Source organism: Jaculus jaculus, chromosome 4 (assembly GCF_020740685.1).
Source record: "Jaculus jaculus isolate mJacJac1 chromosome 4, mJacJac1.mat.Y.cur, whole genome shotgun sequence".
Lineage (NCBI taxonomy): Eukaryota > Metazoa > Chordata > Mammalia > Rodentia > Dipodidae > Jaculus > Jaculus jaculus.
This window is the reverse complement of record NC_059105.1, coordinates 79,726,527-79,753,708: the sequence shown is the minus strand read 5'-3', so window position 1 is coordinate 79,753,708 and position 27,182 is coordinate 79,726,527. Positions and strand designations below refer to the sequence as shown.

General features: G+C 44.2%; 1 protein-coding gene across 1 annotated transcript in view; it reads right to left on the bottom strand.

Moving 5' to 3' along the window:
* Positions 1 to 26,972, bottom strand: part of Pla2r1 (phospholipase A2 receptor 1) — a 137,062-nt gene extending 110,090 nt beyond the window's left edge. Inside the window, 3 exon segments of the mRNA XM_045146940.1 lie at positions 3,099 to 3,272; positions 5,789 to 6,172; positions 26,628 to 26,972. Coding sequence (XP_045002875.1) covers positions 3,099 to 3,272; positions 5,789 to 6,172; positions 26,628 to 26,745 — 676 coding nt within the window. The 5' untranslated portion in view covers positions 26,746 to 26,972.
* Positions 26,973 to 27,182: the final 210 nt, after the last annotated feature.

The window sequence follows — 27,182 nt, the reverse complement described above, 5'->3', positions numbered from 1 at the left end:
CTCATTGACAATCTGGTTTTAAATAAAGGCAGCATCGTTTTCCATGCAATTTCTATGGGAGGCAGATGAGATACAGAAGCATGGGGCTTTACTTCATCTTGCTCTTCTGAAGTACGATCACTTGTTGACTCCATGACAAAAGCTATCTGCTTGCTCAGATTTCATTCATTGACACAGCATTTTGAATTATGTTGGCCACCAGGAATCAAAAGTAACAAGAAAGGGAAAAAAACTGGGACTGTAATTTAGCAAGTAGACACACTTTCTGCTGTTGCAATAAAGGGCAGGAGAGCTGGCATCTGGCATCTGGCAGGCTGAGGAGCTCTGAGGGGCAGGAAGCTGAGTAAACAGTCAGGGGCATGAGAAGCCCTGTACCCAGGATACTTAGCTACCACTGAGAAAACTTTAATTGGCTGTAAGTGGCAGGGGGCGGTGGTAAGACTTGTCTCAGAAACTTAAGGAGAATACTGTACTTTGAATAATAGTTCCAGGGCTGGAGAGATGGCTTAGCGGTTAAGCACTTGCCTGTGAAGCCTGAGCATCATGGTTTGAGGCTCGATTCCCCAGGACCCATGTAAGCCAGATGCACAAAGTGGCACATGCATCTGGAGTTTGTTGGCAGTGGCTGGAGGCCCTGGCGCACCCATTCCCTATCTATCTGCCTCTTTCTGTCTGCCTGTCACTCTCAAATAAATAAATAAAAATAAATTAACAAAAATTTAAAAAAAATAGTCCCAGGCTGGAGAGATAGCTTAGTGGTTAAGGTGCTTGCCTGTGAAGCTTAAGGACCTATGTTTGATGCTCTAGATCCCACATAAGCCAGATGCACAAGGTGATGTAAGTGTACAAGGTCATGATGTACACAAGGTGGTACATGTGTCTGGAGTTCGATCCCAGTGGCTGGGGGCCCTGGCAAGCCAATTCTATCTTTCTCATAAAAAAATAATAATCCTATGTGAAAAACAAAAACAGCATGCTTTTAATCCCAGCACTAGGCAGCAGAGGGAGGAGGATTGCTGTGAGTTTGAGGCCACCTTGAGACTACATAGTGAATCCAGGTCAGCCTGAGCTACAAAGCCATTCCCTACCTTGAAAAAAAAAAAAGAGCCATGGGAAGTACGTATAGATCTTATTAGAATTAGTTTATTTATTTGGTTTTAATTATAAGATCTATTAGAGATAGGATGGACAAAGAAGATACAAATAATATGACACCTAATTTAGGAACTCAAATGGTGTAGAGATGACGTGTATATATGCTTTATATGCATGCAAACAAACAATTAGATCAGATGGAGAAGGTGCAATTACAATCTGCTCTCATGCTACTTGGTAAACAGATACTGTCTTGAACCCCCTGCTGGTTTAGCCTTCCTTATACCTCTTTCCCCCATGTTCTGGCAGCAAAAGGGTTAATTGCAGCAGAAGACCTGTGGAACTCCCAACCTCCACACTAAGGTCTCCCCTTGGAATGGTTGATGCTCTGTGCCATATTGGTTGCTATTTGTCTTGACTACATGCCTGTATACACATACAGGTAGCATGGAATTGCATGCATATTGTAAATTCCTGGTGAAGAATTATCTGCATCAGCAGCACCTGAGGTACTTATCAGAAATGTGGACACTTTAGTCCTACATCCTGGACCCACCAAGTCTCTTATCCAAAGTGATTCTAGGGTATCATATCAGGTACTACCTGAATTTTTTCTGGCATAGAGTAAGCCTTCTATCCTGTCTTCCATCTAGATGGTAAGTTCTCTGAAGAAAGTAAAGTTCTAAACCTCTTACCATTCACTAAACCTAGTTGAGTGCTTGCTGACTAGTATCAAAGAAGAGAGATCATTCATTTAGAGGCATGCTGGAAGGTTGGTGTCATAATATGCTTGCCAGGCCTATACAAGGACCTGGGTTCAAGTTCTGGCTAAAAAAAAAACGATGCTATAAAGAAGATTAATGGTGGTCAATCTAGGAGTGCCTCCTTTATGCCAGGTACTATAAGTGCCTTGGATGCATTTTCTAATGGAACCCACACGATAAGCCAAAGAGGTAATGATATTATCTCCATTTTACCACTGAGGAAGAAGAGACTTAGAGAGACGTGGGAGGGGTTCCCAAAAATGTCACCAGTGGGAGGAAGCTGGACTCCAATCTTGGTTTGTCTAAATTCAGCCACCATTCTTTTTTATTTACTAAGGCGCATTGGAGCTTAAATTAGAAAATAAAAATAAAATCAGATTCCTTGGAGTTATGGCTTTAGTTTAGTTTTGCTTTGAACTTAGTGCTGCGTCTTATTATATATATGGAGGGGAGGCAGGCATGGAAGGGAAGTACCAAAGTCTTATTTCTCACACTCAAGAGCCAAGGCAAAGCAAACGGAATGCAGAAAGCATAAGGTAAATATCAGTACTGCCCAGCACTTAGGAACATCAGGAAATCTTTAAAGATAAATAAAAGTAAAATGAAATAATGAAGTGTTGACTGAAAAACAATTAGGATATTGCAGCTGTCACTGACCATTGACAGCTAGGTTAAGAAAGAAAATGATGCTGAGGCTATAGTTGGAGAGTAAGAATAAGAAAAACGCATCAAGACTAGACTCCAGTGTTGAAAACTAATGAAGGCAACTATGATTTTATGGAAGGACCACCAAGGAGCAGCTGATGCCTGGGCTTGACAATGGGCAAGACAAGCAGTATGGATGTGGAGAAATTAGGGCAGCTCATAACAGCGAACAGATTGAAAAGAGAAACTAGGCTTTATTTGCATTCAGGTTTGTTTTGAAGAATTCTGCTGGGAATCTGGGCTTAATGAGATCACAGAGTATTATAATTTGATTCCAGTTAAAGCATCTTTATGCACTGAGCTTAATGAAGAATGGCTAATTAACATCTTTTGAATGTAAAGGGGAAAAGGAATATACACCCGAATTTTCTCTTCAAGTCAAAAACAAACCCCAAATCAAAATCAGGATTAATGGAATCAGAGTGCTTATTATACTTTAATACACCAATCCTGGTGCCTGTCTTTAGATACAGATAACTTTCTAATCATCCTTGATTCAGTGGTGACATATGGAGACATCACACTTATTCTTACTGGGATCTGGGCAGAATCCCCACTTTTCATCTCGTTCGTATCGGCTTGTCGTGGCACACCACAGCAGGTCCTCTTCCTGGCCTCCGCGGATGCATTCATGGTGCCACTGATGGTTGTACTCGAAGGGAAACATACAAGGCATCCCGTGGGCATTCCCTTTGATTGTGTGCAAATCTAGAAGGCAAAATGTGCAAACTCAAATAAATATGGTATCCGGTTCATCTGATGAACTGTGGAACATGAAAGCCCCCCTATATATCATGCCTCCCCACAATTTTTATTGATTGAAAACCTCTTAATGGCAAACCCTTGCTAAAGTTCAGCCAGCCTTCCTAGCATCACTGGTTCCAGGCCCAGTGCTGTGCTCAGAGGAAGTATTAAACAACAGTTTGCTTCTACATTTATCTAGATCTTTATTTACTCTACTGTAGTTCCACAGCAGCATATAAATTTTTGAATGAATGAAAGCGAAAATTTAATTAGAAAATTTAAAAGTACAGTCTCTCATCAGCATCTAACTGAACGGTTTTGTAGACATTTATTAATTCATTCAGTCAATAAATATTTATTGAGCATTTGCTATACCCTGCACTGGGGATAAAGTAGTGAACAAACTGGCAAGAATTCCTATGCATGAGGAGCTGGTGGAGTGGAGAAGAGAGAAAATGAAAGCAAATATATGAATAATCATTGTGTGTGTGTGTGTGTGTGTGTGTGTGTGTGTGCGTGTGCATGCACATGTGTGAAGTAGAGGGGACTGCATGAGTGGGGTGCTCAAACTGAGCGAAGCACGGTTTGGGGGGAAGAGTTGTCCCAGCAGGAGAAATAACATGTAGAAAGAACTGGAGGGAAGAAAGCTTGCGTGGTGAATGAGGAAGAACAAGGAGGCTCCAAGGGGACGAAAGGAGAACCCAGAACGTGTTGTCTCTGCCTGTTGTTGTATACTGTGGTCTTTATTCTGAGGGCAATGGGAAGTCATTGGCAGGGTTTGAATGGGAAAGAGGAAGAGTCAACTTTCTAGTGTTAAGAAAATACCAGGTGCAGTGTTACAGGCAGTCTGGCAGAGCAGAGAGAGAGGGCCAAGTGGGACTGTTGCTGAGGCAGCTCTCTCTACAGCGGTCCGGAGAGAGGACTGCCCAGAGAGGTACAGTGCGAGCCCTTCGTCCTTGGTCTCACACAGCGCTCAGTACACCCTAAGTCAGGATCCAACCGGGGCTTTCTGTGGTGAGGCGTGTCAAGAGTCATATGCAATGAAGTCCACCCAAAAGGGTTGGCCTTGGAGATTCCTCAAACTGTCTCACAATTGTCAGGGGCTGCACTGAGGCCACAGCACATTGCCAAACTTAGCAGTTCAGAAACTGCGGGATTTCAGCATATTCTCCTGCTTCTGTCCCCTGCCTTCTACTCAGACGCCTGTGTTTCTGGGTCTTCTGTGTGGACTGTCAATGTGGACACTGGGCTAAAGTGTTAACATAAAGCAAAAATAAGTTCTTCCCTAGAATTGTAGGGTTTTCAGTGTGCTGCTGGTTGGCAGCACTTGTGTCACTGTAGCAAAAAGCTCAAAAAATGTCCTGCTCTTGCCCTGACCTTTCACTTCTGCCTTGTACCACAGAGGAGGCCCTGCCGTGGACCTTGGCAGTTCCTTGCCGTGCTTTTAGTGACTAGTACAGAATGTGGGTGTCAGAATTTAACTGCAAAGCTTTATTTTTGTATCTTCTTCTGTTTAAAAATGCCAAGATAACAGAACTGTGGAAAATAAAAGCCCCCCTATAAATCATGCCTCTGCAGCCATCCACACTTAGCGAACAACAAATAACCCTTGACGACTGTGTGTCATTTATCTGCCAGGGCCTTGTAGCATGACTGTCACGTGGGCACTGGCTAGGCTTAGCAGGCATTTGAATGTCCCACAGATACACCCAAGTGGGTGGTGCTGAGTTTGTACAATCAGAGAAATGGTGGCAGGCATGGTATTTTTATATTTGTCAACATAGAAGCCTTCTCTTTAAATATCTTTTCCTTTTCTGTTCTTTCTACCTCTTTTTTTCTTTTCCTATCCATTGATTCCCAAAAGTAGAGTTAAATGTATTTTTTTTTTCCACCTTCAATACCTTTAAATTCTGAGATGCTGTCTGTGGTCGTTGGATTGGATGTCCCCCCATAGATTCAACAGTTTATGAGGGCTTGTACTTTAACAGCTGCCTGGCTGGAAGAGGCGTCGCTGTGGGCGCTCTAAGTTGTGTTTGGGGGCAGATCTAAATTCCAGCCTACGGTATGCAGAGGGCATGAGCTCTGCCTTCTTAGAGTCTGCTTGCTTACGGTGCTGGAGGTGGTGTTGCTCTCTGTGAAAGCGTGCCAAACTTCTTCTGCCTTATGGAGCTTCCCCTGGAGCTTTGAGCCAGAAATAAATCCCTTGCTCCCATGACTTGTGCCTGGTTTGGAAGTTCATCACAGCAACATTGAAGCTGACTATGACACTGCCTTATTTCTTTTCTTTTCTTTTTTTTTTTTTAAGCAGAATTGGCATATCAATCCTTTTACCATATGCCACTAAAATTTACCAAAAGTCCTCTAACATTGTCATCTCTGTGTACTCTTTTTCACATAATGAAATTACAAATTTTATGAATGGAATACTCTCTAGATTTTGTCGACCTGTGTATGAGTACCTTGATGGCAATTTCTTTTACCTTGGTGAGGATATTCGCAAATGTCTCCGCCATCTGATGTATAGGAGATCCACTTGTGGACGTGTTTTGAGGAGGCCACAACTGTGTTGTCATGCTTCACCTGGACCTTGTACTGGAGTGGGCCCAGGAGCATCTTCCTGTTACAGTGCCATCTCAAGGAAATGAGGGTAGAATCACATTCATATATACTTAGTGGCTGCTCTGGATTAGATAAGTTGAGGCCTAGGCAACCGCTGGCCCCCATGTTAAAAAGGTGGTGGTTTGAAACCCATTTCCACAGCATGTACTTGTTTGGTTGCTTGCAGTTCTCCAAGGTCAGTACAGATTTACCTGCTTGAACACATGTCTTGAGGCTCTCACTTTGGATAATGAAAATTCCTTTCTCTGTAACAGAAAAAAAAAATGTGGCATGTAGTTTTCATGTATAATTAGCTAGATTTATGATGATCCCACTGTGTATGTCTAAGGTGTGATAAGTCACAGCTGCCAGTCATTTCAGAGCTGAGGGGTAGGAGCCACCCAGAAGGTCTTCAGTTGCTCAAGACAAACTATAGTTTCTTGAGAAGCATTACTAGTTTTACTGGCACTGATATGAGACCCCCTGATCTAAAACCTGACTGGATATGAATGAACAGGGTTATTTGTCAATTTCTCAGTGGTACTAAGGAGAAAAGGTTCCTGTTATAACTGAAATAATACACAGGGCGAGTAAGGAGGGCTGTTGGGCATCTAGTGTGTGATGAGAATCTGGTATTCTCAGACATTAGTGTAGGAGCATGGCAGATCAGTCAAGAGCCATTGAGAGGAAAAGTCTCTACCACCAATTTTTGGTGGACAACCAAGAGATAAACAAAATTGCTACTTTGTGTCCTAATAAGAGAATTGAGTACTCAGGAGAATTTAATGCTTCTGCATGTGGCTTTCTGTGCTGAGTCTATCAGGAGTGGAAAGGTGATGACATTTTGTTTTGAGGGAAAAATTCTTAACAGGAGTAGCCTTGTGCACTGAGAGGACCTTATCTAATATGTAACACCTAGATACAAAAGAGCTGTTGAAGTACCATGGCAGTGATCGAAACCAGAGGCCAGCAGGACATGTGAAGAAAGCATATTTGTTCTATTTCCCTGCGTTTATCCCCAGGTGAAAGTAGAAGTGATCTGGAGTAGTTTTCTGGAGAAAACCTGGTAGGACCCAGCCAGAGAATGTATGTGGGCCACTTGTCTTCCATTCATATTTGCCCAAGCTGCGGGCCTGGAGGCCACCTGTTCCACAGTTGACTATGAGCTTATTTCTCAGTGGGTTTTCTGAAATTCTAATCGTACCTTATTTCTTTGGCTTAAGCACAAGGTATACTAAACCCATCATTGAAGCCTACATTGTGCTTGTTGCTAACTGCACATGACAGCTGCTGCTGCTAAGGCCTAAAGTGGCTAAGGTGATCTCAGCTTAGAATGTCTGGCCAGGTCCATGAGCTCTTCTGTCCTCCCATTAACCAGGTCCCCACTTTATATTTTACTGTTGGCTTATTCTTCAGAAGTCTCAAAGGACAGTATCAAGTTCCTTAAACTGGCTGGTGTTTAGGATGGCACATGGCAGGGGCAGATCAGGGATAGACAGAACCTTTGGAAATTTGAAAGAGTGAAGAATGAGCCTCCTCATATATGGATATAAAGGTAAAGTCTTTTAGTGTCTCCAAAACTAATCAGACTAAAGCGGACTGATTTATAGTAACCAAAATCACTTAAGACACTGTTAAAAACATTGACAGTGTATTAATGAAAGCAATTCCTCTTTTAATAATAAATAACCTTCCTTATAGCCATGTATTTGAGGAGTTAAATTAGTTGTCAGAAAATTGCTTTGATCACCATATATCAGAGAAAAAGAGAAGGGAGTGGTATTGGGGGAGTAGAGAATGAATGGTTTTAGGGAGATTTCATTTAGATCAGGAAATTTGTTTTCCTAATGAAGGCCATGTCCATGTCGTTATTAGCGACAGCCATTCAAAATCAAATCTCATCAATGCGATATGGACTCTGATAATTAACCTTCCCTCCAAAGCTCCTTTTCACCTTTTCATGCCTGGGTAGAATGTTAACCTTAATTTCTGTTGTAATCAACTAATTACTTTCCAGCTAGCCCAGAGTTTCATTAACTTTTCAATGAAGGATAATTATTTTACTAAAATGATTCTGTAGTTTAGCATCTATCTGATATATACATTCACATACACATCTAGCCCTGAAATCTTCTGCCTGGGCATCAATTTATACATCTGAGTTGGGTACACAGAATACTTGCTAATGGATAGGATCTCTTGGACAAGTGGACCCACCATGGACCAACTATGTAACTCTGGGCAGACGACTTCTGAGCCTCACTTTCCCTCTTTGTCCTGGGAGTGTGTATGACACTGACCTTAAAAGGATGCCAAGGATAGTCTATGAAATAACCCTTGAAAAAGTACCATCAGAAGTGGGAAGACCTCAGTAAACAGAGTTATTATTCCTTGACTTCTTGATTCTTCATGCATCCATCCAGCTATAGATCTGATGGAACCCTCTGAAGTTACAATCTGAGCATGTGCCAAGTCTTTTCTTCAACATTAGCTTAACATCTTTACCATATATATATATATATATATATATATATATATATATGGCAGACTGTTAGTTTTAAACAATTCTCAGACATTGTGCGATCACTTTTTTTTTTTTTTCTAGGTAGGGTCTCACTCTAGCTCAGGTTGACCTGGAATTCACTATGTAGTCTCAGGCTGGCCTTGAACTCAGTGATCTTCCTACCTCTGTCTCCTTAGTGCTGGGACTCAAGGTGGGTGCCAGGCTGGAGAGATGGATTAGTGGTTAAGCACTTGCCTATGAAGCCTAAGGACCCAGGTTCAAGGCTCGATTCCCCAGGACCCACGTTAGCCAGATGCACAAGGGGCGCACTCGTCTGGAGTTTGTTTGCAGTGGCTGTAGGCCCTGGCATGCCCATTCTCTCTCTCTCTTTCTGCCTCTTTCTCTCTCTGTATCACTCTCAAATAAATAAATAAAAATGAACAAAAAATAAAATAAAATATAGGTGTGTGCCAACACATCTGGCTTGTGCTATCATTTGCTAAAAATTTATTTGCATGTGTGTGTGAGAGAGAGCAGGGATTCTTGCTACTGCAAACGTATGTCAGACACTTGTGTCACTTTTAACATCTGGCTTCTGTGGGTGGCTTGGGACTACAACCCTGGGCTGGAAGTCTTTGCAAACAAGCACCTCTCTGAGCCATCTTCCCAGCCCCATACTATCGCTTTTTATGAAGGAATTGTAGTTTCCAAATAAGCAGATTAAAAAATTGAAAAACCAAAAGTAACCTGTCTCATTTATTCAAGTTTATGTACAATTCTTAAAATTGTTTATTTGGCACCTGGTGTGGTGCCTTTAATCCCAGCATTTGGGAGGCAGAGGTAGGAGGATCACCATGGGTTCAAGGCCACCCTGAAACTACATAGTGAATTCCAGATCAGCCTGAGTTAGAGTGAGATTCTACCTTGAAAAAAATATCTTCATTTGTTGCTCTTCCATACTCCCTGCCTGAAAAATCTATACTGAACCTTAAAAAAAAAGAATAAGAAAAACAATGAAGTGGAGAGTGTATGGATAGTGGGATGAGTGTCCTATAAATAAATGGACAAGGAAATTGTCATTAGGATTTGGCTGAAACAATAATAACTAAATTTATAACATAATTCTCTAAAAAGAGAAAGAGAGTGACAGAATTATTCATACAAACAACCACAAATATACTTTTCAAAATGTAAGATAATAGATAAACCTAATCCATGTTGCTCATGTCTGGGGTGCCACCATATTTCCATGACAAGTTCCATTAGCATGCTGCTTTGGAAGAGTTCTTCAGTGTGCATCACAAACAAGTATCTATGACTCACTTATAAGAACAAACATTAGCGGGGCATGGTGCCAAACCTCTTGAATCCCAGCACTCAGGATCCCTGTGAATTCGAGGCCACCCTAAAACTACCTAGTGAGTTCCAGGTTAGCCTGGGGTACAGTGAGACCCACCCTTGAGAAACAAAACAAAACAAACCAAGAAAAAGAACAAACATGCTACCTATAATAGACTAACAAATGACCGGAGCCCATTTTACCATTAAGCTGTAATAGAATATGATCCTATTGGCTGTAATTTTGTCTATTTTTGAGATAGAGTCTTGGTATATAGTCCAGGCTGACCTAAAACTCACCATCCTTCTGCCTCCCCCTCCTGGTTGCTGGGTTTATATGTATGAGCCACCACACCCAGCATCCGGCACTGTTAATTTCTATAAATTCACCTAGGAGAAAGCAGTGTTCTAATAGACCATGAGGAGGCTTACTATTGGTCTCACTATTGTACTGTTTGTCATTATGTGCACATATTAGTTATCTCTAAAACTTTATAGTGATAATGGGCCACTAATCCTTAGTGTACAAAGTTGTTGGATTTCAAAAAGGATGAAAATCAAGTGAGGGAGGAATCAAGATTGATTATATATGTCAAGGACATCAGTTCTGCTTGAACACTGATTAAGTGATTAATGAAGTACTGCCAGAATTACTAAATCTCTTTGCAGGAAAATGTTATGTGCTCTCCTTCATAATTATAAGTTTAGCAGGAGAAGGGTAGATTTACTAGAAGTAACTTACAAACTAATTTTCTTCTTTAAAATGCTTTTATTTTCTGGTTTCTTCTCAGAAGAGAACATTTCAGACCCTTCTTTTGACCCCATGATCATTTCAGACTCTTTCTTTTTGGCCCCATGATCTAACACGTTCTCTGCTAAGGAGTGAGAGGAATGTGCTGGCTTGACCAACTGTTGAATTTAAGAGTGTTTTCTTCATGACTGTATGTGAAACATTCATTCATTCATTCACTCCACAAGCCCATGGGAGCTGGCTATGTGGGAGGCACTGTGTACAGTGCTAGGGAAACAGAAAGGAATTGTTTGTTTGAATATGTATCTGTTGAAATGGCCTAGCAAATAAAAAGTGGGCTTTAAAAACATCTGTTTTAAATAAAAACATTATTGTCATTGTGCTCAAAATAAGCTCTTAACATGATTAAAGAACACAACAAATAAAATAGATCAAACGTAAAGACACTTGCTGGCTCCTCAGCTGATATCATGTATGAGGTAGATGGGACTCTTTTCTGAGTGGGAGTGTGTGTGTGTACACGCACTTGGCCCATTTCCTACAGGGGGGACCAAGCAGAGCACTGTTGGATGGGATAAGGGTATAACAGAGGGGAGTAACTTCACATAAACTCAGAACCATGAACTTCAGAGTAGATGTGACTGGAAGGCTGTTTGTCTTCTGAATCCATTTTATTTTGTCTTAGAATACAAGTTTGAAACTTACTCAGGACCAGATTCTAGTGCAGCTTTATTTGCATGCATCCTGTCATCATGTAGAAAGGAGAAAATAAGGTTCTATAAATGGTTCCAAACAACACACATGTAGTAAGTGCCTAATGGAAGTGTCTAATATGGGAACTTTGAAGATGGAGGAATATATATGTCACGGTGCTTGTCTTCAAGGAAATCATGTTCTCCCTGGGGACCACTGAAATGGACAGAGGTAATTACAACTTCATGACAACATATACATTGATATAACAAATATAAACACAATGGCGGTGGAAGCCAGGAGTAAAAGACATCATCTTTGCCTCAAATACCAAAGAATCGTCTAGTCATCCTCCTATTTCCATCCCGCGAACACTGACTGGGGCATATTGGCGGCAGTGGTAACAGACTGCTCACGCACAATGCCTGTCCTTGTCCCCGAGTGTTCAGAACAGCGGAGAGGCATGGCAACCATAGTGGAAGAGACATGAAATCTGAAAAAGGGGACATTATAGACACAGAATTCTCCAAAGCTCAGAGATGATAAAAATGATTAGCTCTGGGTAATGACTGTGATGGCTTATATAAATTGTCAACTTGATAGAATTTATGATCGCCTGAGAGGGATGGCCTAGATTAGGTTAGCCTCTGGGCATGCCTGTGATTAGGTTAATTGGAGTGGGAAGACCCACCTTGGCTGTGCATGGCACTGTTGCATGGGCTGCAGTTGTGGACTGTATAAAGAGGAGCAAGCTGGCTTGAGCACCAGTATTGCTCACTCTGTTCTTGGTGACTATGGGTACAATGTGACAAGTTGCCTCAAGCTCCAGTCATGATGCCTTTCTTGCCATGATGAACTGTAACCTGGAATTATAATCTGAAATAAACCTTTCTTCTCTTAAATCAATTTTTTGGTCAAGTATTTATTTTACTAATTAGTTTTGTTCTCAGTGAATACAGTCAAGTTGGTACCATTGTTAGGTTTATCCATGTCCTATCCCCTCCTCCTGGCCCCTCCTTGTTGAGGTATATGGGTCATGCACTGTGGAGTTGGCCCACAGTTGTGGGTAGGAGAAATGTCTTTGCGTATCATGACCCAACATGTGGCTCTGACATTCTTTTCGCCCCCTCTTCTGCAAAATTTCCCCTGAGCCATAGTGGGTTCATTTGTGGTCTGCTTCAGTGATAAGGTGATGGGGACCTCTGGGTAGCAGGTAACTAATACAACAGGCTAGTTATATAAAAGATGGGGGTATATGTATAGTGTATACACATTTGTATATTGATGCACATGTCCCATGTGTGCACATGTGGAGGCCTGAGGAGAGTGTAGGTGACCTCCTCATTAGCTCATCTGTGTTTTCCTGAAACCGAGTCTCTAAATAAATCTCTCACAGGTACGTTTTTAGTCAGACTGGCTGAACAAAGAGCCCCAGCAATTCTTCAGTCTCCACTTTCCACAGATCTGGGGTTACAGGTGTGCATGACCATGCCCAGCAGCTTGCTTGGGTGCCGGGGATTGAACTCAGAGTGAATCAGGCCCTCTCAGCCCTCACGCTTGGGTACCAAGTGCCCTTATCAGCTCCTGGATTTTGGTAGCAATAGTAGAAGTTAGAAAAAGGTAGTTTGGGGTTATTTTATGAATATCTTGAATTTTATTCAAAAAAGTTTTATATCCTCCTTTAGGTGAAAGGGAACTTTTGAAATCAAACATGACTGAGACTATGGTATAGAAGCCAGAGATGGTATACAACCTCAATACTTGTTGAGTACCTACTGTGTGCCCAGCGTTCTCTTAGGTGCTGAGATACCTCTTTGAAGGCAAATAACCAAGCTCTTACCCCAGAAGTGTTCTGATGTATGTGGGTGAGATGGTACATGAGTGGACTCAAGAAACAGTCTGGAGATGACTGCTGTGGCCCAGAATGGGACAGTGATGGCATCACGTGCAAGAGTGAGGCAAAAGGAAAAGAGGGAACATTTAGAGTCTAGTCAGTGGGGAGACATTTTCAAAGTGGGGGAAGATATATGGCAGCATCAGATCATTCAAGGAATGCCAGATGCTGTGGTTGGGACATAGGTTAGGTGCATCCTCCAAGTGTTCATGTATGGGGAACCTGCATCTCAGTGTGTGATATGATGCTGTGGTTGGGACATGGGTTAAATGCGTCCTCCAAGCATTCATGTATGGGGAACCTGCATCTCAGGCAGAGATCATGAGAGGCACTGGGGCCTGTGAGAAGCAGAACTCTGAGGAAAGTAATTTGAAAGCAGGACTTCCCATGGGAAGAACTGATGTGGCTTTCATGAGACTTTGGCTGATTTGCTTATGAGAGGATTGTTATGAGAAGAGTAAAACTGGCTCCTGTCAGCTTTCTGATGCCCTGTTTTGCTGGGGTCTTTTCTTTTGCACCCACTTCTGCTGGTGTGATGCCCATCCACTGTGAGCTCCTCACCAGAGCTGAGCTGATGCTAGCACCATGCTCTTGAGCCTCCAGAGCTATGAACTAAATGAAACTTTTCTTTCTTTCCTCCTTTCTTTCCTCCCTTCCTTCCTTCCTTCCTTCCTTCCTTCCTTCCTTCCTTCCTTCCTTCCTTCCTTCCTTCCTTTCTTTCTTTCTTTCTTTCTTTCTTTCTTTCTTTCTTTCTTTCTTTTTAATAAACGCACAGCCTGAGTTATTTTGTAAAAGTAACCAAAAACTGACTAATGCATGAGGATTCTGGAAAGGTACTTGCTCTTGAAAGATTTTTGGCTTCAAATCTTCAAATACCTACCAGATGTCTCCCAATCTCTATAATGCCATGGAAAGTCAGAGTAGAAAGTCTGGGCCCATGTGATCTACCCAGTGCACATTGGAAGCACCTACAGGAAGTGTCTCTTGAGGCCCTTCCAGTTGATTTTCAGCACCCCTTCTGGTAACCTTTGCCTGCCTTTTGGTACCTTCTACTTTCCAAGCAAGCACTTTAAACTACTGAGCCTTCTTTCCAGGCCTTTCTTCTACTCTGCACAGTTTTCTTCTTACAACTAGCTAAGTGAAGACTTGAAGTGTTGGGTGGCTAAAATAAGGTTTGACCTGTTAAGCCTCTGTGAAGTATCTACACATTTAACAAAAATAACTTGAGCCAGATGTGGTGGTGTATGCCTTTAATCCCAGCACTTGGGAGGCAGAGGTAGGAGGATCTCCATGGGTTCAAAGTTGGCCTGAGACTACTGAGTGAATTCCAGGTCAGCCTGGGTTAAAGAGACATTCTACCTCAAAAACCCAGTAAGTAAATAAATAAAAATTAAATTAAAAATGACTTGAGACAGACAAGAAAGCAAAGTTCCAAAAGAGATACTAGTTTTATGCTGGCATTTTAGGCAAGCAAAGGGTCTTCTGGTATTCAGTAAGTTATGCAGTGATGGATTTCACTGAACCCAACGAGTCACATAAAATCACTGTCGTAGCTCCACACTGCTGGGATGAACCTCGAAACAGACACAGTTTATGGGAAGAATGGGATTTATTGAAGCTTCAAGGAGGGGGCGGGGAGAGAGAGGGAGAGGGAGAGGGAGAGACTACCAAACAGCCAGCACCACACTCAAGTACATCTCATACCTTTGGCCTAGAAATCAGACCTGGCCCCCGTAACACCTTAGGACTGGACCCCAGGATCCACCCCCAGTGACACCTCCTCCTAAGAGGGAAATTACCCCACACATTCACCCTGCTATCTGCAGAGACTGCTGCAGAGCTGGAATTGCTCAGGTGCATGTGTTCCAGCCCAGCCCTTTTTGGACCCTGCACCTAGATGTTCTAACTTCTTCTGGATTCAGCCCAGTACCCAAAATAAAAAGGCCTGGCTGCTCACAGGGCTTTTGGTGGACTTTTTCCTCTTTTCTGGTTCCTGGGCTGCTCATCTCTCAGCATCAGAGGTTTTTACCAACCACTAAGGTTTTGCCCTTCCCTACCAGGCAGCTTAGCTGCTACCAGGATGGGAAAGGATTTACACGGGCCCTTAGACCATGTGGATATTTCCACTCCTCACTCTTTGGTTCTTGGACTTTCCTTTCCCCACCTGACCCCCCTTCAATTCCCCTTTCTTTGGTCTGTAGGCTCTCCCTCATTCCTTTTTTTTTAGCTTTTTAAAAAAATATTTTATCTATTTATTTATTCGAGAGAGAGAGGAAGAGAGAGAGAGAGAGAGAGAATGGGCATGCCAGGGCCTCCAGTCACTGGAACCCAACTCCAGACACATGTGCCCCAACTCCAGACACATGTGCCACCCTTGTGCATCTGGCTTACGTGGGTCCTGGGGAATTGAACCAGGATCCTTAGGCTTTACAGGCAAATGCCTTAACCGCTAAGCTGTTTCCCCAGCAGCCCTCTCTCATTCCTTTTGACTTCCAAATAAACATACTGATTTAAAAATCATCCTTCTCAGTCTTGTTTATCCAATTCTTTGTTCAAAAGCAAATATGAGGGCTGGAGAGATGGCTTAGCAGTAAAGGCTTTTGCCTGCAAAGCCAAAGGACCCAGGTTCGATTCCTCAGGACCTACATATACCAGATGCACAAGGTGGTGCATGTGTCTGGAGTTTGTTTACAGTGGTTGAAGGCTCTGACACACCCATTCTCTCTTTCTCTTTTTCTATCTCTCTTTCAAAAAATAAAATGAAATGATTTTTCAAAGATTAAAAATCTATAAATTAAAAAAGCAGATATGAGCTCAGGTTTGGGGTTCACACTTGAACCCCCCAAAGTCAGTTTGGTTTCACTCTGGCTAGGTAGCTAGGGGCAAGCTTTAATAAAACATCTGAGTCGATTTCGGGCATACTTTCAAACTCCCACAGTCTGCTTCTGTGCTACACCACATGAAGGCAACTGGAAGGAAAAGTTCGAATGCAGTTTTCATCAAGTGCAATGTTTAAGCCAACTAGTAGGAAGCCACAGCTTCAATGCTATGATCTAGTTGCAGTCTCCTTCCCTTCCAAACACATGCTGGGCTCACCTGCTGCTCATGCTCAAGAATAGGAGCTAAACTATGTTTCTTTTTTTTTTTTGAGGTAGGGTCTCACTCTAGCTCAGGCTGACTGGAATTCACTATGTAGTCTCAGGGTGGTCTTGATCTCATGGCGGTCTTGGTTCCTCTGTCTCCCATGTGCTGGGATTAAAGGCATGCACCTCCACATCCACCATGAAGCTGCATTAGTTCAGGTGCTTTGGGTCAGGTGCTCTATACCAGCAATGGGATGGTAGCTACAGCACAGACAATGACTGGGCAGTTTAGGGTAGCAGTGTACTGAGTGAACAGTTCTTTTATTTTTTTAATTTTTTTAGTTAAAAGCAGGAAATGCCCTTAAGCCCATAAGGAAAGGTCTGGTTTTTCCTTATCTCTTTTTCCCCCAAACAAGTTTCCCTTTCCTAGAAACCAGACATGAGAACAGACTGACCAGCTCATCCCCTCATTGAGAATCCTGAGTCGGCATTCTTCTCCCTGACCCACCAACTAGTAAAGGTCCTCAACACTTAAACGTACTCAGTAAAGTTCATCCCAACTGGATGCTGTGCTTACATCCCTAAGGTCCCTGTCCAAGTCACCATGCAGATTGTCTTTCTGGGACCCCTCCCAGGGGAGCTTTCTGCTTTACTTTCTTTCCTGAAATAAATCTTGTTTAATGGTTTCCCATTTCTGGGGATCTCTTCTGTTCCATGGAGCTCTGCCTTCTTTCCTTCTCCTATGCTCCATAATAAAATCTTTCTAAACCATACCCTCTGTGGTCTATGGGTTTCATTTAGCAAATTCACAAGCCAAGAACATGAAGGCCTTTGACTCAGTGGAAGCTTTGCATGACTGAGTGTCCAGCACGCTAACTCCTGTTGGCTGCAGGCAAGAAGTGCTGATGGGAGTATGAGGTGTATTTGAGAATGATGGAGCCATTTTCAGCACTTGGATAGGCTTTAAACCAACAGGAGTCCATGTCTTTGCTATTCTGACACCATGTTTGTTTCCACAAGGAAGGGGTGTAGAAGGCAGTGGGGGAAGACCTCTCTGTCTAACCAAGTCTGAAGGTGGGCAGTGTCTCTCTGGAGATGTATCTACCATTTCCAGCTTCAAGAACTTGGATTTGTCTATGTTGCCCTCAGTGAACAAATGGACTGAGACCTGATTGCATGCTAAAGATGATTCTGATCCAGGAAGGGACGTTGCCAGCTTTTGGATCAAACCCTGCTCATAGTTGAGTGATAAAAGAAATCCGGTTCTTCATAGAACTTTGCAAACCAGTAAGTGAGGAATTAGCTATGCTTCCTGCAAGCAGCTCATGAACAGTTGAAAGAACAGCTCCACAAAGGAAAGTGAAAGTGTGTCAGTCCTTTCCACGCCTCCCTCCATGAAAATGTACATTTCATCTCAAATCATCTGAGTGGTAGTGAATATCTTTAGCACTGAAGCTTTTTGGCTCCTGTCAATTGCCTTCTATTAATCAATTAAAAACTTACTGAAATGCACTTTGAAAAGCTCCCCTCCTGCCTCAGAACTGCCTTCATTTTCCCTGTCCTAGCATTGTCCTTGATTCCAAGGCTCTTTATTCTCCTGCAGCTTTCGAACCTGGATAATCACCACCTCCCCAGGCCCGCGGGACCCCTCTTGCTAAATCTTTTTACGTGGTCTCTTCTCTTTCTCTCTAATCTCTTCAAATCACTACTCCAAGTTCCATGAGGCACACAATACTTTGTCACATGTGAGAAAAATGAAACCCAGCTTAATCAGCTCCACTGGGTACACTTTTGTGAGGCTTCAAATTGCCTGTTTCCAACCCCTGTGGGTGGGTTAACCCTTTTAGACTGCTCTGGCGGCTCTTGGCCTTCCTGGCCTATTCCCATCCCTGCCCCTGTCTCTCCTTTGTCCTGGCTCTTTGCCACAACTCTGCATCTTACCAATGCAGTTTTAAATGGAATGGAAAACATTTTTTCTTTCTTTTAGTTTTTAGGCTATTTTGGTATCATTTTACTTTATTTAAGTGGAAAATACCCAACAGGCATTTCTAGAATAAAAAATCATTATTCACAGTGGCTATGTTATTATCCTAGAGACTTTGTTGAAACTATACCATCTGAGTCTCCAGGGAGCCTCCTTACAAAGAGCAAGTTATGGCAAGACACAGTAAGACAGGCACTGTTAAACTGTCCTCACAAATGCCTGCATATTAAAGCCCTGGGGGAAATGATACAGATTAGGTCATGGCTGCAAACAGAAAGAGAAAACAGGGCTTTACCATCAACTAAAATGACTGGGGAAATGGGACCATCTGACTTCACTGGAAGCAAGTGTTTACTCTGAGCTGTCCATCCCAATTCTGCTTTGAAACTGTGCCTGTTTAAAAATTTACATAAGTTCAAGGTAGCAATTTAGAAAACAAACAAAAACCAATAATTAATGATGAATCTACTCTTCATCCCTGTGAATTGGCTAAAGTTGCCATAACAACTTTATGGGGAGTGGCTTACACAATAGAAGTTTCCTTTTTCCCTAAGTCTGGAGGCCAAAGGGTGGGGTCAAACTGGGCAGGGTTGGTTCCTTGTGCCGGCTGTGAGGGGAGAGCCTGCTCCAGGCCTCTCTCCTTGGCTACAGGTCTTCCATCTTCTTGATTTCTTGTCATGTCATTTCTTGTGTGTGTGTGTGTGTGTGTGTGTATGTGTGTGTGTGTATTTCTATGTTCAAATTCCCCCTTCCTATGAGCACACTATCATGAGATTAAAGGCACGCTAGTCATCTCGTTTTAATCTTGTTGCTCTCTATAAAGACCATATCTCCAAAAGAGGTTTCATTCTGAGAGACTGGGGGTTAGGACACATTCAACCCACTTATAGTCCCTGTCCTCATTACATCATTTGCAGCACCTAAGACAAAATGAAAACATGTAGCTTGGCTGGCCACATGGAAATTCAGTCAACCTCTCCTTCCCACGGGTACCTCTGTCCTGTACCTTGCCAAGAGCACTCAGTGATAAGCTCTTACTCAGTGTCCACAAAGTATGCATTGACTTGCCGAGAACACTCAGTGATAAGCCCCTACTCAGTGTTCACAAAGTGTGCATTGAAGCTGCAGCTCGGTGGGGCAGCAGCTTCCCTGCCCTGCCCTATGATGCCACACAGTGTTCACTGCCAGGCTCCAGTGTGCCTACAACTCTGGGAGGAAGGCAGTGGCTAACACTAGAGAGGAGGCAGCCAAGAGAACCATGCTGGAAAGGCAGACAGGTACAGCCAGCTAATGTCATGGCCCATCAGGCTTCAGTAAGATACACAACTTATAAGGACTCCAAACCACTGTGTATCAAACCATAAACAGGAAGAACCCAAGACTTCTGACCATGGGACTCTGTGAGACTGCACTGGGTATGTGCTCATGAAGTCATCCCTGCTCTTACTTGATCCAGACTATCACTATGTAGGAAGACTAGCAAACTGTGGAGCACCTTTTTGCCTTGATTTCCCCAGGCAGAATAAGGTTCGTCCTAGTGCTGCAGGCATAGGATCCCGATGCAGACTATCTCGGTCATGAAGATCACGTTATCAACAGCAAGAGTTACTTTCTGAGTCGCTGAGACAAAACATCCTACCAGAAGTAGCTTATGAGAGGAGAGGATTTATTTCTGTCTACAATTTTGAGGGGAACTGTCATCATGCCAGGGAAAGCATGGCACGAGCAGGAAGCTGGCTCACCTTGTCATATGTCAGCAGCAGGGAGGAAATCATCTGAGTGAGCTGATTGTGAACACCCAGTGGGCTGGGCTCATAAACCTCAGGGCCCACCTCCAGTGACACACCTCCAGCAAGACTCCCAACTCCCAGAGACTCCACAAGCCAGGGATGAAGTATTTAAAGCACGTAAGACTACAGGGGACATTTTTCATTCAAACAGACATTAACAAAAGTGAAAAGCAAATCTTGTCAGTGAAAATGGATGGTACGAAAGGGCCATGGAAAAAGACGGTATTTGTAGTTAAAGAACCACTTAGAATTTCCTGTTTATATTTTTTCCTTGGAAAGTTCTCAAGAGCAAGACACCAAAAACCCAGAAATAGTAAGACTTCTTTTTTGGAACTTTAGCAATCTGGAAAGTAGCATAAATTACAAAGTCTTCCAAGCAGAAACCTTGTGCTTTGTGTGGCTCTTTCAGAGACCCTGTATTTCTTGAGTGGTGTTACTTAATGTAAATGTTTTACTTAAAATGGCATTTATAAGGTACTCTTTTATTTATTTCTTTTTATAAGGTGCTCTTTTATTCCTTTTTTATGAATTATAATGTTTCTTTTCACCTTGCTCAATTCAAATTGTAATTTACGTTCCTAAGTATGCACTGGAACATCTCCTAAAAAGCTTTCAAGGATAGTTTTTGAAAGCATATGGAGGAACAGGTCTGCAAATGTCACAAATAATGTTACTTTGATAGACTGTATGAGGAATGAGCAGTTAGGGATGAGTTCAGAAGAGATCGCACAAAAGCACTGTTACTCAAAAACCCTGAGATAAACAAGCAAATTGTCAAGAAAGAGGAACTGGGGACATGTGGCTCAACCTTTCCAGGCTTGGAACCTGCATGGGGCGGTATCCATTACTGTGACAACCATAGATGGGAAAAGAGATTAGAAGCTTAATTGCAAGAATAAAAAGGATCAGGACAACTAGAAATCCACACCAATGTTCACAGGCTTGTGAGGAAAAAAGCCAGTCAGAGGAGGTGGAATGAGACCAGTATAAAGTCTGAGGTGCTGACAGAGAGATGATGGGCAGAGATGAAGGAACCCAGTCTAGAGAGCTGCAGTGATATTGCCCAGAAAGGGCAGCTGAACCACTGATGGTGCTCTTACTTAAATTCCAAATCTCCAGATTCAGACAAAAAAGGTTTCTTACCTAGAGACATGGGAATTCTAGAGCAATGAATGAATCAATAGCTCTAGCACATCTTGCTTAAGAAAATATTGACTCATCCGTGTGGGTGGAATTCGAGGCTTGGGAAGGCAGCAGCTGCAGAGAGCAGGAGGCTGGCCTGGGGTTCCTCCTGTGGCTGCCTTGAACGGCATGCTCCCAGCATGACTCAGGATAAAGAATGAAGTCGGCTCATCTGAATTAATGCTCAAGAGATGGCTTGAGGCTCCATGCTACAAGTTCGTATAGGTACAAGTTACTTAACCTTGGTTCATCTATCTGCAGAAGAATATGTGTTAGTATTACCTACTCCTTAAAGTGAGAGTCAATATGATGCAGGTAAATCTCCCTGGCAGTAGAAAATATTAGAAGCAATCAAGGGGGGCATCTCAACCTCTGTACCAAAGACGGAAGACACGGGAAACCTCAGGGTCACAACTCTCTCCCTCTGCCACCTCCAAGATGTGGCTCTCATCTTCCACTTCCAGAAACCTCTTTTGAGGACAATGTCTCTTCCCTTCCTCTAGTTTGGCCTATAGCCCTTGAACCCCTTTTCCTCACAATCACTATGACTTTGGAAGTAGCAGGATCAGTTTTGTCCTTCCCACCCCAAAGTCTTTAACTTCCACACAGATGTCCCAGTGCTTTGGGCCAGTGTTTTGCCTACTGAAGGTTGTGTCCATCAATTTGGTTATGAAAGAACTGAGTGTCCTGACCAGCACGACAAAAGGAAATAACAATAGAAAGGAAGCAGTGAGACACAGATTTTATGATCCCTGCTAGGACTTACATAACTAAACTTTACATTTCCCAATGATCTCTTTGCAGTTTCGAGTCTCACGTTGACCCTGGCATCCCTAAACTTGGAAGTTCAATATGGTTCATCTTTTGTCCAAACCCATGAATTCTTTCGTGATGCATCTGATCTACCTTAACGAAGTTGGTTTCCCGAAACAGAGTCCCTCCATCAAGCCACATCCTCACCTCTCCTAGGCTTCCAACCCAGGCTTCCAAATAGAGGTGTGTCACAGTTTGTTCTGATTACAAGCCAACCCTGGGAAAGGCATCATCTACAGGTCCCAGTGAGGCAACATTTCACATCCCCCACCCCTGCCCCAGGGCCAGTAATCCACTGGAAGGCCTTCAGTTCAAGGGCAGTGTACTGTGAACACTGTGACTAGGCTCCTCTTTGAGGGCATTGAGGTCTCTTCTTAGAAAGCCCATGGAGGAGGGGGTGAAGTGCAAGAATCTGTTTCCCTCTAGTGGAGGTTCCGGAGTCCCTTTAAGATTCTAGAACACTTACAATGAGCCCTACTCTTGCCTCAATGACCTTTAATAGTCTTCTCTTTGCACGTGAAAGAATCCAGATAGAAACTTTTGGTTCACTAAACTTTCACAGTTGCTGGCATGAGGTTCTGGGCCTTTCACCCAAATACACTGCATCAGGAAGGCTCTATCTCCTTTTCCCATATTTTCCCTATTTACCTTTAGGGACACAAGAGCCCTCTGGTGGGTCCCTGGGCTGCTCCCTCCTCTGCATCCCTTCAGCACTTTGCTCATCCCTTGTCACAGCACCTGCAGCTCTGTCTTGCAGTGGTTTGTGTTTCTGTGTCCGCACTCACAGCCTTTTGGGGACAGTGTTATGGTACTCATGGTTATATATCCCCTAGGCAGGAATGTGTGGCAGATTCTGCTGCTTCAGTACTCACACTCCCCAGCCCAGAGCTTGCTTAAGTGCACACAGGCCCATGTAGTCAACAGACTCCACATATGCGTCCACTTGAGTGTTTCAGATGGGCCACAAGTGCTGGGGATTAATGCATTGGAAGTGACATTCAGTTGATAAGGGAGGTGTTGGTGGATATATACTGCATCTTCTGACCCTCTATGAGTCCCTTGAGACCTACACAGGGTCTCTGAGGGGCCTTTGCAAAATTGAGCCCCAGTCACCCACAGCGCTTTTCTTCCCTGCCCTGCCTTATTTCCTTGCTTACTTGCCATACTTTCTAGAATCACTGACGATGTACACACACTGCAATAAATGTGTGTCTCAGGAGCTGCTTTCTGATGAGCCCAAGAATAAGACACACAGAGAAAGCTCAGAGTGTTGGGCAGACAGCGAACGCCGAGGCCTTCAGCACTCATCCCCCCTGCCCTCCCCAACCTTGCTTCATTTCCCCCTGTTCAGACATGGCTCCATGGTCACTGTATTGGCCTCACAGTCGTTAACATTTTCACTTTCCCCGGCCACTGGTTGCTCAGACAGCCCACCTTGCCTTTCCCCCAGGACTGATTCAGCTTTGGACTTGCTGTGCTAGTGTCTGTGGGGAGTTGAACACCATTAGAGGAAACTTTCTTATTACGTTGATTGAAGCTACTTAACCTGTCTTCATCTTCACGTGGTTCATCTCCTTGGGCAAAGCCTCTGCTGACCCTCTGCCAGGATGCTTGGCTCTCTCTTCCTTCTCACCTTTGCTCTCTCAGTATAGGGAGAGAGAGAATAGTGTTATCAATTGTCAACTAACTATTATCAGTTGACAGGCTAGAAGAAGGGCTCAGATCCTCAGTCATGGAAAACAAGCCAGGAAAAGGTCCTTGGTCTAGTCTCCTGGAAGTAGGGGACAGGTTCCAGACCACCCTGAGCACTATACTTGGTACTTGGCTGTCAAACTGTCAAAATGGTCCATACTGGCCAGAGGAAGAAGGCAACAAAAGGACAAAATTTAGATGAATACCAATATTATCCGTGTGTGTATGCATGTTGTACGCATGGGTGTGTGCAGATGTGTGCATGTGTGTGGTAGCCAGAGGAGAACTTCTGGTGCTCTTTTCTACAGCTCAACTGCATACATACTTCCTTGAGACCATATCCTCAACATAGAGGTGCCATTTGCTTCTTCTTTCTTCCCTTCCTTTCTTCCTTCTTTCTCTCTCTCCCTCCCTCCCTCCCTCCCTCCTTCCATCCTTCCTTCCCCCCCCCCCCTGTTTCTTTCTTCTTCTTTTTTTGTTTGACCAGCAAGCCCCAGCCATTTTCTAGTCTTTGCAAACCCCTCCCCAACACCCAAGGTCACATAACTAACTGTATGGCCACCCCCAGCTTGATAGGTCTTAGGCCCTCATGCTTAAACAACATGTGCTGTTAACTGCAGAGACAGCTCCATAGCCCTAATTAGCTTCTTTTCTTTTTTTTCCCCCCCTTTCCTTTCCTTTCCTTTCCTTTCCTTTCCTTTCCTTTCCTTTCCTTTCCTTTCCTTTCCTTTCCTTTCCTTTCCTTTCCTTTCCTTTTTTTTTTTAAACCAAGGAGGAAGACTGAAGCACAGAGACTGATTAACTTGTTTAAGATCACAAAGCTGATAAATGGCATAGCCAGGCTTGAACTCAGATGGCCTGGCACCAATGCTCAGTGAGCTTAACTACTATATAATGTTGCATTACTTAAAAAAAATTTTTTTTTTATTTATTTACTTGACAGAGAAAGAGAGAGTGAGAGAATGGGCATGCCAGGGCCTCCTGCCACTGCAAACGAACTCCAGACACATGCACCCCCTTGCGCATCTGGCTAATGTGGGTCTTGGGGGATTGAACCTGGGTCCTTTGGCTTTGCAGGGAAATGCTTTAGCTGCTAAGCCATCCCTCCAGCCAGATGTGGCATTTCTTGAGGACAAGATTACTGATAAATGATTAAAAAGTCAGCACAATGTAATCTATCATTGCCTCCTAGGACTTGTTAGAATATACATCAGTTAGATAAACAATATATCAAGCAATTCAGAAAACAATAGTTCATGCACAATCTGCTGTGCATCATTATAAGTCCATTGTTAGTGGGCATGAAAGTAAAATGAATGTGCATTTTTCTTCCAACTGCTCTGTGGATGTCAATCATGGATAAGCATAGTAGCAATGTAGTAGTCAACCTAGGAACCCAGAACATGCTCTTTCATCTGAAGAATATGTGGATGGAGTAGACACTTCCAGCTCCATTCTAATGCTAGTTTTTGTTTTCCTATAGTAGTGATAAAAACCTGTGTAGACCATTCTTGAAATTCTCTGGTGCTGGCTGTTGGGAAAGGGGGACTGAGAAGGGTGAGTAGAGAAACCCAGTGATCTTCACCCGCTGCACCTTTGCCTATGTGATGAGTCTCTGTGGTGCTGATGTTGAGCTGCGGGTCTGCAGGCTACAGCTGCCCGGTACAGCAGGGAGCAGGTGGTCCTAATTCTGAGCGCCCTTGACCATAGGATTTGAGTGTGTTACTTCCAGAAAGGATGACCCCATGGTGTTGACCCTGGCTCAGAGAATAACCAGCTTGTGCTCTGTGCCCAGTTCCATCTTGTGCCATAGGTGCTGGTGCCTCGTTGTACCACCTAGGCTCAGCCAAGACTCAGATGCAAAGATGTGAAGAAATGAATCCAAATGTGTGTGTGTGTGTGTGTGTGTGTGTGTGTGTGTGTGTCCACAGGTGCAAGCCCAGGAAGAGCTTCTACTTAGCTGACCCAGAAAGTAACATTTCTGATCCTTGGGTACTTGACAACAAGAGTTGAGTGATGTTCAGCCTGGCCATTGTAGAAAGTAAAATCCAGGAAAAAGATCTAAAAATGTATGGTCTAGTATGAAGAGGAAGGTATGGATTACATCTTGTGTTACAGCTCCTCCTCTTCAAGCTTATCCCCAAAGCCAGAGTGGATGGAAGCTTCCAGGAGGTTCCTTCTGGTTCAAGACTATCTGCCTTCTCCCACCAGCCCACAGACTTCCGCTCTCGGGGCACACCTTGCCTCCCAGGCCCTGAAACCCATTACTGAATGAGTGATAGCCCTGCAGCAAGTAAGGCTCTGAGTGTTCCTTTATGTGGGAGGTGCTCAATAAAGGAGGCTAAATGGAGCAGTGAGTACATGCTTTTGGAGGGGAGTGTGACTTAACCTTCAGTGGTTCCATGCAGCACTACAAATCCATCGTTCTGCGCAGGAACACCGAGGAGCAGAAAGTGACTCGAGCTAGCTCACACTTGTGGCTGAGAGAACTTAATAAGGACGAAGCATTATTATTGTTATTAATTACTATTACTATCATTATTATTTACGAAGACGCAAAACAGATACGTCTGCTTGAGGGTCTGTAGGAAGCCGAGGACAACAAGATCCATGCCCTTGCTTTGGGAGGAGACATCTCTTTTTTTTGTTGTCGTTGTTAGCATTTATCTGAGAGGTGATCCTCCCAAACCACTCTTGTAAAGTCGGCATTTTGAAGCTTCTATCTCCCTACCCCAGGCTTGTCCGGGGTGTCTGAGACCTGGCCAAAGTCAGGACAAGTTGTTTGGGATCCCATACCCCGCCCCTCGCCGCGCCTGTGCTGGATGCCTGGAGGATGCACCGCCCTGGGAACGGGCTGCCGGGACAGTGGGGAGCCCCACGGCCCTATCTTCCTTGGGAGACCCGAGACCACCATACAAGCTTGGCTCCTCACTTCCTTCTCTCCCTGGAAATCGCCCCCACCCACCCCGCTCTGGTCCGCCGGTGCCGGGACACTCACCTTGCCACTCGAGGGCCTGCTCCCGCGTGAAGGTCGCCCGATCCTCGGCGCAGCCCGGGGGCGCCCCCAGAAGCAGCAGCGGCAACAGCAGCAGCAGCGCCGAGAGCCTACGACGCATCACTAACCACTGCGCACCTGGGCCAGCGCCCCCCCAAAGCCCAGCACCCTGGACTGAGATGCACGAGGCAAGAGCCTCCTCCCCGGCCCCCCTCCTCGCAGGGACCCTGCCACCGCAGACACCCCGAGAGTCACACGCCTCCCCTTATTGCTACAGTGCACCCTTGGGGCTCTGGGCGCGCAGAAGGGAGAGTCGTGAAGTTTTCCCCGCCCTACCCTCTCTGACTCGCCGAGGGAGGAGGAAGAGGGGACGGGCCACGCCGGTCCCAAGCATTCCTGCCTGCAGGGCTGCGGGGGGAGAAAGCCGGGCTGGGGCGGCCGCGGGCGCCCTCCCCGCTCCGCCCGCGCCCTGCCCACTCCCCCGGGTTTGCCAGGGGCCCAGCGAGGCGAGGCTGACCGGGTACAGGAAGCCTGACAGCTGGGTTTGCCAGGGGTAGT